The sequence below is a fragment of the Notothenia coriiceps genome, unplaced genomic scaffold (assembly GCF_000735185.1).
Source record: "Notothenia coriiceps isolate Sejong01 unplaced genomic scaffold, NC01 NC01_scaffold00013172, whole genome shotgun sequence".
Lineage (NCBI taxonomy): Eukaryota > Metazoa > Chordata > Actinopteri > Perciformes > Nototheniidae > Notothenia > Notothenia coriiceps.
Window position 1 is genome coordinate 291,480 of NW_011345873.1, and position 14,385 is coordinate 305,864.

The 14,385-nt window shown below is 38.4% G+C and overlaps 2 protein-coding genes across 2 annotated transcripts in view; both read right to left on the reverse strand.

Moving 5' to 3' along the window:
* rbm19 (RNA binding motif protein 19) overlaps positions 1-2,314 on the reverse strand; it is a 9,088-nt gene extending 6,774 nt beyond the window's left edge. Inside the window, 5 exon segments of the mRNA XM_010773936.1 lie at positions 182-416; positions 840-881; positions 1,086-1,193; positions 1,911-2,093; positions 2,172-2,314. Of these exon segments, the coding sequence (XP_010772238.1) occupies positions 182-416; positions 840-881; positions 1,086-1,193; positions 1,911-2,093; positions 2,172-2,207 (604 nt within the window). The 5' untranslated portion in view covers positions 2,208-2,314.
* Positions 2,315-4,420: 2,106 nt separating this feature from the next.
* slc2a11b (solute carrier family 2 member 11b) lies at positions 4,421-11,427 on the reverse strand. Its single transcript, XM_010773937.1, has 12 exons — positions 11,296-11,427; positions 11,102-11,200; positions 10,813-10,973; positions 10,606-10,730; positions 10,358-10,487; positions 6,907-7,055; positions 6,384-6,571; positions 6,168-6,278; positions 5,585-5,686; positions 5,409-5,484; positions 5,181-5,308; positions 4,421-4,653 (listed from the first exon to the last, which is right to left on the reverse strand). Exons 1-12 carry the CDS (start codon positions 11,416-11,418, stop codon positions 4,468-4,470), a joined length of 1,578 nt encoding a protein of 525 aa, XP_010772239.1. The 5' UTR covers positions 11,419-11,427; the 3' UTR covers positions 4,421-4,467.
* Between the last annotated feature and the right edge of the window lie 2,958 nt (positions 11,428-14,385).

Consider the following 14,385-nt stretch of genomic DNA (forward strand, 5'->3'; position numbering starts at 1 on the left):
GGGGGGGGTGCAGTGCGGTGCCCCCACAAATAGAATCTAATTCTGTGGGAAAACACTGAAAAGTATACATTAACTAATTTGTTATGGAACTACATGCAAATCCAGACTTCAGAGGATCCAGCCCCTAAATTAGAACACACCTTTTATTTGCCTAGACTAAGAAGGGACCATCATTACTAACCTTCAGCTTCACCCTCTTCTTCCTCCTCCTCCTTCTCCTCCTCCTCCTCCTCTGACTCGTCTGAATCGAAGTTAAGGTAATCATCAGAAGCAACCTTTTTCTTGCTCTGAGTCTTCACCACTGCAGCATCAGGATCAGTTTGCAGCTGCTGCATAGTGTCATTGGACCAGGTCGGTGCTTGGCTTCGGTTCTGATGTACCGACAGAAACTCCTTGAACCCCTGGTCCTCTTCCAGCTGAGACACACCACAAGTAGACATGCAATGATTACAACTTGCATAAACAAACAACAACAAAGAAAACTGTACACACTTAGTGTCTCTTTCCACTATAACTGTGAGATATTGGAATGTTCAAAGGCCCAAAAAGGATTCTCTTTTAAAAACAGAAAAACTGTAATTTATCACTTATTATAACAATTATTTACGTTACGTCAATAATGTCATTATGTCAATATTAAACAGGTTTTAGTGAGGCTGATTTAGACCTGGGTGTAAATATAACAACTTCAAGGAGATTTCTGCACTTTGCGGTTGGTAACCAAAGAAGTATTGATGTTTATTATGTATGATTCACAAGGAGCTTGATTTCATCATGTCCACATTCAGATGTTGTATAATGAACATTTAACAAACATAGAATCTGATACTTTGACTCACAATTTCCAAGGTTCCGTTGGTTTCCTTTTTCTGTTTATTTTTCTAAAAGGCAGACACAAAAATAAGGTTTTACGGGATAGTGTTGCAGACACAGTTTAATATACATTGTACTTTTTTAAATCTTCATATGATTTGTATGTAAACATTGTACAAAGTATAAAGAATCCGGAAGAGATGTCAAATTGTTTTGTATGTGGTTATTGTTTTTTCCCTGTGATGATAATACTTTCTTCCTGGTGTGTGTACCTTCTTGCTGTCTGAGTCAGCAGGGGTGGAGGGTTTTTCGAGGCTCTGGGTGTGTTTGCTCCAGGCTTTGGCTTTAGTGGGGTCTCCAAACGCCTTACACATCTCAACCTGGAAGACATGAAAACCAGTATTTACTGTTCACATGTGTAAAACAAACAGTCACAGTCATCAACACGCATGGTCAGCAGAGGTAACTAAATACATTTACTCAAGTACTGTACCTAATTACACTTTTGAGGGTTGTTTCCATGATATGCTATGCTATACTTCTACTCCAGTACTTTAACAAAAAAGGGAAATAATATAATTTGACTCCACTACATGAATTTAACAGCTTTAGCTACTTTTAAAAAGTACCATCTCTAAAAATTAAACTAGTGGACTAACTCTTTAAGTCACAAAAGAGTAAATTGTATTTCAATTACAAATAATTGTAAATATTATACAAAAAGTCCATCAGAACTTTGTTTCTCTACTAAAGTAAAATGCTACTTGATGCAACAATATTATCTCCTAATGTCCCTTGTATAAATATAATTATATAAATACAGAAAGGCAATTTTTCTGCACAATGATTACTTTGACTTGTTATACTTTAAGTACATCTTGCTGATAATACTTCTGTACTTTGACTTAAGTAAGTTGAATGCAGGACCATTACTTTTAATGAAGTACAGAGGTGGGAGGTACACTCTGGTACTTCTACTTAAGTACAAGATCTGAGTACTTCTCCCCCCTCTGATGCAGTACTTTGACACAAACGTATTGGTTCTTTCACTAAAGTAAAGCATCTGAATACTGCACCACTGATGGTCATCTCCATACCGTCACTCTGGATGTGTCCACGAAGCTCTTGTTGAAGTGTTTCAGAGCGTTGTTCGCGTCTTCCTCGGCTTTAAACCCCACAAAGCCGAACTTACGGAACTTCCCATCCTTGGTGAACTTCAGAGAGCAGTCTGTCACTGTGCCAAAGGCAGCAAACATGGACCTGAACCTCTCCTCCTTCATCTGCACACAACACACAGCGAGGTTAAATCTTCAGGAGAAACCAGACAAAATGGTGCTGACATACGGGAGATTACTTACCCCATTAGGGAGGTTTTTAATGATGAGTCTCGACATGGTTTTAGTAGCTGTACTTCCACTAATGTAGCATGAGTTTAATGTATAAATATATGTCAACAAACGAGCATGGACACTGCTCTAGGACGCCATGTTGAATGAGAGGAGCTTCTCTTTCTTCTTCTCTGTTTTCCAACTATCGTAAATTAAGCCTTGCTGCCCCCTGCTGGAGAGTACACTGAGCGGCAGGAGAGGCATACTGTTTACAGAAGAGGATTAGGGCCACATGACCAAAAGTAGTTATTTTATTCTTATATATTATTTTTCTACTTTGTTATAATAATTATCATAAGTAAAAAAAAATATATATATATTATTATTATTGTTGTATGTTTTGTTTCTGACATGTTCAATAAATTGACAAAAAATATATATATTTATTCTGAGATTAAAGTCAGAATTCCAAGAAAAAAGTCAGAATCCTCACTTTCGGTCGGATCTAAAAAAGTGTTTCACATGTGGCCCTAATCCTCTTCCGTACTGAAGTGTAAAAATACTCTGTTTCAAGTAAAAGTCCTGCATTAAAAGTATTCGTTGTGGACATTTTAAGCAACAGATTACATTCATTTGAATTAAAATGTTGGTGCATGTTCATTACTTGAATTGGCTTATTTGAATTACCACGGGGTAGCTATAGCTTAACCTAAAATATATAATGATGTGTGTTGATTTATATTTTGTATTAATAATCTAAATCTGCAACGTAACTGGTAACACAATGTACACAATAAATGTAGTGGAGTGAAAAGTATAGCACATTTGCCTACAAAATGTAGAGGAGTAAAAGTATAAAGAAACATAATGTCAAAAATACTCAAGTACCTACATATTTCAATTAAAGGTCACCTCAATATAAAAATATATAAAGAACATGTCTATGAAGTGTTTTGCTCAAAATACCAAACAGATCACCCCTTCTAGCCGTGCCTCATATCCCTCAATTTCACTTCCTGTTTCAAAAGTGCTGATTTTGGGTGTAAAGCTTTAAAAATATATATATTGATACAAAATAAAAAAGGAGGGGGCTGAGCTCATGCGGGACCCGGCAGCTACTGTCTAAAGTCTAAACTAAATACTGCGGTGATGAAACGCCATATCATGGATTATCAAGGATTATTTCTGAAACAGTATGGAGCTCAAAGGCTTTCTCTCTTGCCGGTTATACCACAAGGTGAGTTCCTTTTTATTTCCTGCTTCTTCACAAACATGCTCTCCAGTACAGGTTAGCTCTGAGTGTTAGCAATGCTAATGTAAACACCGACCATATTACGTCCAAAACAGTCGGGCATTGTTTCTGATAGCAACTTTCTGATAGTGCCGTGGGTCCACATTTCCGATATTATGTCATATCGGACGCAAATCTGGATCAGCTCCGTTGTTCCCTCATTATTACATTGCATTTAGCTGATGCTTTTTTTTTATCCCTCGTTTTTAGAGATGTGGGTACGGAGGAAAAGAGAGAGGGTTTTATTTTCTGACGCTGCGTGAGTTCCCCGACACACCGGGGACACATATTTATGTATAAAAGACATCAAAAAGTGCATTTTGCCTGATAGGTTCCCTTTAAATACAGTACTTGAGTAAATGCAATTTGTTGCAGTCTGTTTTACCAAACTTAATGCAGACTGCCATCTACTGTAGATAACACTGTGACTAAGTACGCAACTTCAAACAACATATTGAAAACATATGAATGATCACTTTAAGTTATTTTACTTTAACATTTATCATAGTACTGTAATTGCTGTTAAAGTAATATAAAGCACTCCTGTGACCCCAGTAGAATGAAAACAGACTACTTGACTCGCACATCAATGAACCTTTTGTTCTCCAGGCCACATACCACACTGAAAGGTCAGGAAACTTAACAGGCATCCAAAAGTGCATAACAGTTCACTTTGAAAATACTCTCACTCTGTCTTGAGTTCATCTTTATTTAAAAAAAATCAATGGAATTCTCTTTTTTATGGGTTTTACACACCAATTGATCATTTATCATACCAAAAAAAACAAAAACATATTGTGACGAATACAATTTGAACCAAAGTGATGTTGTTATGACTTCCAGGCACATCTCTTTAGTTCAAGCAAAGCACCATGACTTATGTATGCTATATGTTTATCATTTATATTAAGATACATTTTCTGATTGAATATGTTGTGAGTGTGGACTATAAAGCCTTGTGGAAGGTACTCATGTTTGTGAAAACAAATAGTGGAAGACAAAAATGCTTTAATTGCTGTATTCATGGGTAATATGTTATATAGATAATAACTGCCTCATCCCTGTTGCATCGACAGTGCGGGCCTTTTTGGAGGACTTGAACTCATTCTGGATTTCAATAAAGGTTTTGTTCTTGGTTTCAGGAAGGACAAAGAAAATGTATATGGCCATACAGGTGCTGATGGCCATGAAGATGAGGAAACAATACTGCTCCAGCCAAACCTGTACAAATAAAACAGGATATAACACAATGAGTCCAAATCTCTCAAAGAACCAAGTTTATTACTTTCATTTCGTCCTTTGAAATGGACCAGATAATGATATAGCATTTGAAAAAGAAGATACCGTTATATGAACATACTTGTGTTGTGATATACCTGTATGGCCTAGCGTGATATTTGAAAAGTGAAATATTGATATTATATTCATTTAACACATATTATATTATGGTGTAAATAATTCAGCGCCTTTTAAGTAATTGGTTACAGATATTATCTTGGTTAAAGAATAACTCTCTCTGCCCTAAACTCGTCTTTTGAGTGTATTCTATTGGACAAAAAAGGTAAAACATACAATAAACAAAGTTAAAGATGATTTTGAGTGACAGCATTGTTCTCATCTGTCTCAAAATGTCTTTAAATATCTTTATAATGTCATAACTGTGAATCATTTCTAGCATAATAATCATGCAGAGAAAATATCGATCTGAAAAACATTATCAAATTGGACGGCCTTTATTGAATGCTTACCACAAGAAAAGGGAAGACCATGCTGATCAAGAAGAAGCTCAACCAGTTCAACGACCCTGCGATAATGTAGGCTGCAGGGCGTGTTGCTTGAGTGAAGAGTTCAGTGGTCAAGATGTTAGTCACACCACCTTCAAGGAAGAAGAAACACCAAAATAAATCACGTTAGTTATAACCATTGTGCAACAGCAGCTGCTAAGAAACTACTTCAATGAAGGAAAAAGGTATTACCTGGTCCTAAGCCAAAACTGAGGATAAAAGCAAACACACTAGCTATGCTCAAGTAAGGAACTATGGGGCTGGCACTCTGTGAGAAATAAAGCCAAACAGAAGAAATTAGTTTAGTGAGTACATACTTATTTATGGTCAAAAACAATGGTTTAAATATATGTTTTATAATGAGGTACCTGATAAGAGAGCGTCAGCGTGAATAATATGCAGCAGATGCTCATCAGTATGTATCCTCCCATGATGAGCACTTTCCTTCCCAGGCGATCAATGACGATACCCTGTGAGACACACAGCATGTCACAGGACCAAAGACACTCGAGGCAAACACTTTCCTTGAATTTAACTTTGACCTTTTACTCGTCAGTTTTGTACGGAGCCCTGGAGGGTTCATAGAGAGGAAAATAAATAAAACGAGGCCACGCTTTATTAACTCGTGCGCACGAGATGTAATTCGTGGCCTCAATTTTATTTATTTTTCTCTCTATGATCCCTCCAGGGCTCCGTAGTTTTGTTTTCCGCTAAATCCTGCTCGACAATATTTTTTAATCTCACCATTGAATGTTTTATTACAATGTTTCCTCTGTAGTGTTCTGCTCTGATCTATTTCAGTTGCACTCTGACTCTTATCCTTTGCATGACGCTTTTATTAGAAATGCCGGTTATACCCTTGTGGCTGTACACCTATACCTATTACCCTGTTGTGTTGCTGTAGCAAGAAGGAACACCACAATAAAAATACAGTGTGAAACTCATACTTACACATGTTAAAGCTGTGACGAGTTCACAGGCACCAGTGCCAAGGGTCACATATGGAATTCTTTCAGCAGAGATACCAGATTGTGTGAACAAGTAATTGGCATAGAAGTAAATCTACAGGAAACAAAATAAAAAACAAAGTGTATCATCTTTTAGGAACCTTGTTAGAGGTAGCAGGAAAAATCAATTAAAGGAACAACAGGTATAATATAGACGTACAGCATTGATGCCGTTCAGCTGCTGTGCCACGTTGAGCAGCGCCGCGGTGAGAAGCTGCAAGCGGACGCTACGATCACATAAGAGCTCCCAGGGTGTCTTGGCCTTGAAATCTGCCAAACCTCTCTTCTCCTTCTCGATATCATCAAGTTCGCCATCACAGCAAGATACACCGTGCAGTTGCTTCAGGGCTGCAGATGGGGAAACACATGACAAGCATGGTGATCAAAGTTTTCCCCATATTTACCATTCTTCTCATCTGACAAGGCTAGAGGGGATTTTTTTGTTGAGAATCTGATTAAAAAAGGTTTCATGTGTTAATGTGGCATTAACACAATGTTATCACATGCTGTAAATCACTGGCATGAGGACAAAATCTGCCCTCCAGTGATTCCAGATAAAAGGGAGCCCTCAATCATTTCAACCATGCTATCATGTGCGCTATGATCTTCTTGGTGGTGAAGAGAAACAATCACACAGATTTGGAAATGAAAGCATCTGTACAGTAGTTTCAGTGCAAGTTTACCTTTCTTGCATCCTTCACTATCTCCTCTGTCGATGAGCAGGTAGCGCGGGCTCTCGGGGAACCAGGGCAGGATCAGGAGCTGCAGGAAGGCTGGGACACATGTGGTGGCGAGCAGGATGGGCCAGTAGTCTTCTTTACCCAGGAGCTCTCTGGGAAATCACACAGACATGTCTAAACAAAAACACAGTATAGCATTTTTCTCTTTTTCTTTTAAAGTGTTGTCTTTTTCCATTAAGCCTGGTATACAGAACAAAGATGGCAAAAGGGAACAAAGATGTGAGATATATTATTATTTCATGTAAAAATCAAATATATCCATTAGCGCTTCAATTATTAGTTAACAAAAAGTAAATCAACAAAGATCTACTTTTTTGATAATTAATACATGTTTGTTCATCCAAAACGGCACACACTGCTGTTTTAAGCTTCTCAGAAATGGAGATTTATTTTTCTTCCTCTGTTTTATCTTATAGTTACCAGAACATCTCTGAGCCTTGGACTGTAAAACAGTTGAAGACATCATTCAGAATTTTGAGAAACTCGGATGGATATTTTTTCACTATTTATTGACATTTTGGGGTAGGTAAGTTTGAGAAACCGGCACGGGATACACTTTTTGTTATATTCCATGGAATGCTCTTAACATCCCGATAGCAATGAATATCTTAAGTGCTTCCATAAAATCCATTAAAAAAATTCATCTGTGGAAGCCGTAGTACTGTAAAAAGCACGACCAATCATCTGAGCCGGCCCGGCTAAAATAACTGGATGGTCTACCTGCCTGTCAGCCTTCCATCTGTGCACAAACTTATCTCGTGCCCTCATTGGCAGTGGCGTTTTTATATGTACAAAAGTGGTGGGGCACAAAAAACGTAGATGTCTATATAGCTTCTGCAGTGACATGCAGTGAGGTTCATGGCTGGTGAGGTACTGGCACTGACTCTTCAGGTTTACAAATATTATATTTTGACCTAAATCAAAATATAATATTTGTAAACCTGAAGAGTCAGAAGCTGTTTTTGTCTGATGCTTCGGTTAATTTTAAACAGACAGTTCAACAAAAGGATACCCAAAAAATGTAATTTAATCATTTAAATATTGAATTGTTCTAAGATCCCATTTTCAATAAAATTGCGGTCTTGACTTGACTTGAAGATGAAGTCCATTTGGCTATCCTTCTGGACAAAATTCTCTATTACTTTTTTGTAAAAGTCCTCCTTATCTTCTTGTAGTTTCAAAAATTGAATCATAAATCTAATCGATAGATTTATGATTCAAAAATTATAAAAGTAGGGTAGACATGTGGATATTATCCGGCTGAACAAAACGTGCATTTACAGGTACGTTTCCCACAGATCTTATTTCGAGCTATTTTCTAAAATCCTATGGAGAAATCTCATTGCTTTTTTGTGGAGGGAACCCATGCGCAGCTTACTTCCGGGTTTTAGGACGCGTCTCTCTCCTCCTCGTTTATGGCTAGAAAGGATCCGTCTTGTGTAAAACTCTCGCGAGAGTTTGGCTGGATGTCACGTGGCTGAATGTTTACGTTTGGCAGGCAGCCTTTCAGTTACGATCGTTAACATCAGTTGGCCACAGCAAATGATGACGAGAAGCTAAACTATCTATTAATTATGTCAATGACAGGGAGTGTGATTGTTGAAATAGGCTGTTAGCGGTCTTGCTGGTGTTCAAAGAAGAATGAAAACAGCACNCAGCGCCGGTCAGCTGCACCTCCTCTCCGATCCTTCCGTCTCCATCCTCCCAGCACCACACTTTTCGCGGCGGCATCACGTACTTAACAGCCAATCAGGCTCTGAATTATCGTGAGAGATCGACGTGTGGTGGGGATGGCACGCTCAGTGCCCCTATGGTCATTGAATTGTTTTTTGCCACACAGCATAAGGAAAATACTCCTGAGCGCATCGCAGGCAGTGAGTTTGTAGCAGTCACGCAATTCACTTAGACAGTGAGAGGGAGGGGCATGATCGGGTTTTGTTCTTATTATACATCGCATGGGTTGTCCCACATGGCTCAAAAGCAGCTCCAATAGGTTCATACACTGTAGCAGGGGCGGACTGGCCCATCTGGGAATACAGCGGAGTTTCCCCGTGGCCAGTGCTGTGGCGTGGGCCGGAGGGCCCAAAAATGAATGAACCTATGAAATGTTCTATCTATACAAGATAAGTTTCACTTTCACCACATCAGGCCCGTAGGCAGCTGTCACTCGCGCATGTGAACGTAGCGAGTTGAGTGACTGACCAAGCTGGCAGTTGCTAAAGATGGATAAAACAAGCTGCGCAAGCGTAACAGGCGTTTTTGTATACGCTGTGTGTCACGTATACTGTATTGTAGCAAAGCTGGGTTCAGGGAGGCGGCCTTGCAAACGGGGGTTCAGGGGGGGTGGATGTACCCCTAGGATAGAAAAGATGGAAGTGACGTCTGACTCAGAGGTCGCGCGGCTGTGGAGAAGAACGTGTTGCCCACATTCTGTTACTGAGTTTAGGCTAGTTAGCTAGCAGGTTTATTGTTTTGGGTGCAGTCACTTTTGCCTCTACTTGCTGTTCAAATAAATGTTGAAAGAAAAAGTAAATCTGTTTACAATAACATATGGGTGTTGTGAGATGTATTTAGTCCCTAATTTTGCACTCAAAGTGCACCAGATTGATGCATTTAACTTCAACATTTGAAAAAAAAATCTTCCCGGACCCCCCTAGAGGAGGTGAGGTCCACCACCTGCCCACACCCCCTGTTAAATTGTCTCATCCACATTGAGGATGCTTCCTACGCCCATGTTTTATTCCATGCGTCAAGTCAGGCAAATTGGGTCCAAATGTTATTGCATCAATGATCTGTTAACATTAAAATCAATAAATATATGCTGTAACTATTTTGCTATAGGCAACTCAAGGGCTCAGGTAATGTGATTACTATATGAATAATGGTCCAAAATAACAATAAATGCATAGGATTTTTTGTTAAGTAACATACTTTTGTCGTCGGCCGGCCGATACATGTCGCGAATTAAGTGGGCCTGTCTGTCAATTAATCCCCGGGCCACTTTTTCCTCCCAGTCCGCCCCTGCACTGTAGACACTAATTAGAAGAACACAGACTAAAACAGCAATGTACAGACGAATCAGATGATTAAACATGATCCTAAAATATATTTTATAGAAAAAAAAATGTTTTAATACTTTCTGCTGACACTAGGTGGGGCTTTGCCCCACCTGCCCCTAATGACCAGTCGCCACTGCTCATTGGTCATGTGCACGTTCGTGTGTGTTGGAGGAGGGGCTCTGTAAGGAAGTGGCAGATTTTTTCCGGTTGGGTATTTTCAAATTCTAGCGCACTCGAGCTGGTTTCTTCGAAATTACCTACCCCACCTTTAATGATTGGCAGATTATTCTAAAATGAAATGAGTTGTTTGTAGCCTTAATATAGCATTTACTTACTTGAGACCAACCACTTGTCCAGCTAAGAGCCCTAAAGTTATGGAAATAGAGGTTCCCATTCCCATGGCCCCACGAAATGCAGTCGGAGCTATTTCCCCCAGGTACAGAGCTTGAACACAAAGACCAATGCCTGGGAAAATAAAATATGTGATTAAAGCTATATTTATGAGGTTTGAAATGCAAAATTAAATCCAAACACTGAATACACTGGTGAACACACTCTCTAGATGTATTTCTGAATGATTTACCTGCATTTAATCCAGTGATAAAACGTCCGATGATGAGTAATTCAAAATATCCTGTGGGGTAACTCAGGCCCATCAGCAGAGCAGCGATTATTGCAAATGCATTATTTGCTAACAGTGTCCCTTTCCTGGAAACGCAATATGATATTATGGCATTAATGTTAAAAACAATATGGACAAAATAAAAATATTGCAAAAAATATGCCATACCTTCCAAGCTTCACAGAGAGTGTCCCACCGACTGTCACTCCTAACAGCCCCCCTATAGTGAATATAGACACAATAGTGGACCAAAGCAGGGTGATAACATTTTTTGGTATGCCAGTTTGGTAACGCTCAATCCAGGTTTGGTTGATGAAATTATGCACATCCTGAAGATAAAAAGAGAAACATGGATGTTCAGAATGAATTAAAAATAACAAAGTAGCCCATTTAGCATGAGTACAGACAAATGTGCATAAATACTGCAGTAAATGTGGTGACACAGTGGGGTTATTACCGCTGTGGGTGCATTGATGATAGAGATATTATATCCAAACTGAAAGGTTCCCCCTATACAGGCAGCACAGGCGGCCAACACAAGTGCTCTGTTTGGGAGCTGCAATACAAAACATATATTTACATCATTAACAACTTTAATTTCGACGTCTCAGTAGAGACTGTTTTTGATTTTTTTTCTCATATTCCACATACCTTTGGTTGTTTTTTTCCACTGAAATCTTTAATAAGCAGAGGCTCAAATTCATCCGTAAATTCTTTTGGCATTTTGTCGCCGATTTTTTGCTCAAAGTCCGATGTGGTTTCTCGTTTGTGCATCCTTCATGAGAGGAGTTTGCTCTCAAAAGGAAGCTTAAATGACGGGAGGATGGATTTATCATTAGGAAGATACAAGTGATCTGTTGTCATGAAGTCACAGCGAGGTGAGGAGAATCGGCTCTATTAATCCGTGTCTATCAGGATTTCACAGCAGTGTAGCTAGAACCAGCTGCATCACAAATGTGAGCTTTAAATGCTTTCCCCCCCTCAGTAGACTACATCTCTATCCAACTGTGCCCAAAAGAATGTTTCCCAGAAAAGAATACAATGAAAAGTTAAAAAAGTTATTATAACAGCATCCATCCGTGTTGCTTCAGCCTACAAACAGCCGTGGAGGAGGCTGAGAGTCGGGCTGCCTCATGACAGCCACACTGTTAAATCATTATCCAACTTTATAATTATTATAAACTCTTGTTTTTACAATAAATTCTAAAAGTTCCGAAAGTGAAACACATGGTCATAGAGATGTTGAATCCATAGGCTATATGTAATCTGAACTACAGTTATGTTTAAAAACAGCATTATGTTCAACATCAGCAGTAGTGACTCTTCCTGCTGTATGTCTCAGACATCATGAAGAGCAGGGATGTGAACATCTGCACCATCTTAAAGGTGTCTGAAAGCTAAAAAGTTAAAGCTTCAAAAGGGTCAAGGGGTTGAGAAGACAGTCAACCGTATTGTTTTATATTTATGTGGTCAGTATGATACTCTTTTTACCTTTAATTCTGCAAGATGGATACAAATAGGCCCATTACAAGCTTCATAATGCAGTGTTAAAAGTTGATTAAAATTAACATGTTTTGGGTTGCAATTTTGTGTAAACATTACTGGGGCTGGTGTTCATCCTCCTCCAACAGGACACTTGAAGCATCATGAAGCATTTATTACATTACATTACTGCCAAATACAAGAGGACCCTATCTGCATACATGTAGATTTAATAGATCAACAGATCACTAATGCATTTAAATTGTATATGATTTATTACCCTTCATGAAGAATTAGATATACAATTTATAAACCCGTAATAGAGAGTCATTAGAAAATGGCAACACATACATTTTAGCCTACATTTATTTACAGGTGTATTTTACATTCCTCACTTTGATTTGTGCACTGATTATTCATTTGTCTATCATCCAATAAGTCTAACAATTAATGAAATGTGTCTTCACTTTACACTTGACATTTAAAGCAAACACTGTTGAACCACAAGATACAGTACAAGTATCGTTCATTAAATCAAAAATTAGCTTAAAAAAAAAAAAAATTAGAAAAAAAAAATTAGAGCCAATTTTTTTTCTGAATATAGTATTAGCCTTTTATTTTACAAATACAAAACAATAAATGCCAATACTCTTACAAACCTTCCCACATGCTCCCCACGCAGTCGATAACATAAGGACTTTGGATGTCTTGAAGGTAAACACTAAGTTCAAAACAAAGCACACATTTCCATTGCAGCCTTCTGAAGTTCTGAGGCATTAAAAGGTTGCCGAGTTTGGGTTTCTACTCACCTCTTTCTTTGATTCTTCAGATTCCTCATCGAAGTGTTTCAATGGACCATTTATAATGTTTCCACTTCAGTTAAAACAGTAAGATAATGGCTGCCTATTGTTAGGGCAGCAAATATCAGCTGCAGGGGGGAACCTTTTAACTCTTAAAGCACATGCCCAAATGCTCCCGAGGCTAAAAGAGGGATCACTGACCCAAATACAAAAATTAAATCATCCCTTATGTCTAAATGAATGGGACACCTAACGACAACCCTTTCCTATTACGATACGATACGATATACTTTATTGTCCCCGTGAGGAAATTAGTTCTGGACTCCGTCCTGCAGTTCCGCATACATGTACATACAAACATAGTAGATATTAAGAGACATACACATATCATCAGTCATACACCGTTTGAACAAACACAATACACAGACACACATACTGACAATGGCGACCTATTGCACAACCCTCATTACATATGTCATATTACAGACATGATCCCATGTTCTCCATTCAGGTGCCAGAAAATATTATGATCAGCATACTGGACTACATTTAAATGTATGCACCTGCCTGGAAGTAGTATTTTCTGTAGCACTAGATAATAGTTTTGAATATCTTGGAATTTCTCTTATCATATTTGAAAATGTATGTATAGGGCATATAAAGCCTTTTTTAAAAAGGTATTATAACATTACATATCTAAAACATCTTGACCTTTACTAAATGCTGTTGTGGTGTGTTCTCTTAGGACACTTTTCAAACCATTTTCCAACCTAGAGAAATCCATAGTTTTAAGTATAGGTAAAGGTCCAATTCATTCAGGCCTCATTTAGACTCATGTTATTGTGACTTATTCCCTTCAGTCAGCGCCATGTTTGGCATACCTTTTTTATACGTTTTTATGACATTTTAACCATGCACTGATATGGTCTCTTTTGATCCCCTTGAACATGCCACTATACTCTCTTTTGTTATTGTTTTGATTGTAAGACCAGAATATACAGAATGTGCATTTAAGAGTCCAACTCCATTGTCAAGTCAATTGAAAATGTAAGAAAAAAGAAAAAGAAAGACATGGATTTATCTATAAACATGAATGCGTGTCTGTTTATAATCTTTCATATCACATCACAAGGGTTGAATAACTACTGCTGCTGCTTCAGCCTGTAATCACTACGGGGCTTTTTAAGGTCATGCTGTTCTACACACGACCCCAAAAGGTTGAGTAGTTTATCCGGGAAAAACTTTTAATCCTACAAGAGCCTCTAAGAATTTGTTCAAGCCAGTCTTGCCACTTGAGCCTGAAAGCGAAATGCACCTCAAGTAAGAATGAACACATTGACTATTCCTACTACTGCTATTTTCCTGAAATGTACTATTTAGTTGTGTGTGCAGCGTGTGTGGAGATTATTTAATTCTCAGACGGATCCCGGAGTGGCTCCACAGACAGCAGACACAACTC

Coding starts and splice junctions, on each gene's coding strand:
- slc2a11b (XM_010773937.1), bottom strand. CDS start 11,418: ATGCACAAACGAGAAACCACATCGGACTTTGAGCAAAAAATCGGCGAC. Junction 5,687..6,167: donor TCGTCACAGCTTTAACATGT/GTAAGTATGAGT, acceptor TGTGTCTCACAG/GGTATCGTCATTGATCGCCT. Junction 5,309..5,408: donor CAGTTTTGGCTTAGGACCAG/GTAATACCTTTT, acceptor TCTTCCTTGAAG/GTGGTGTGACTAACATCTTG.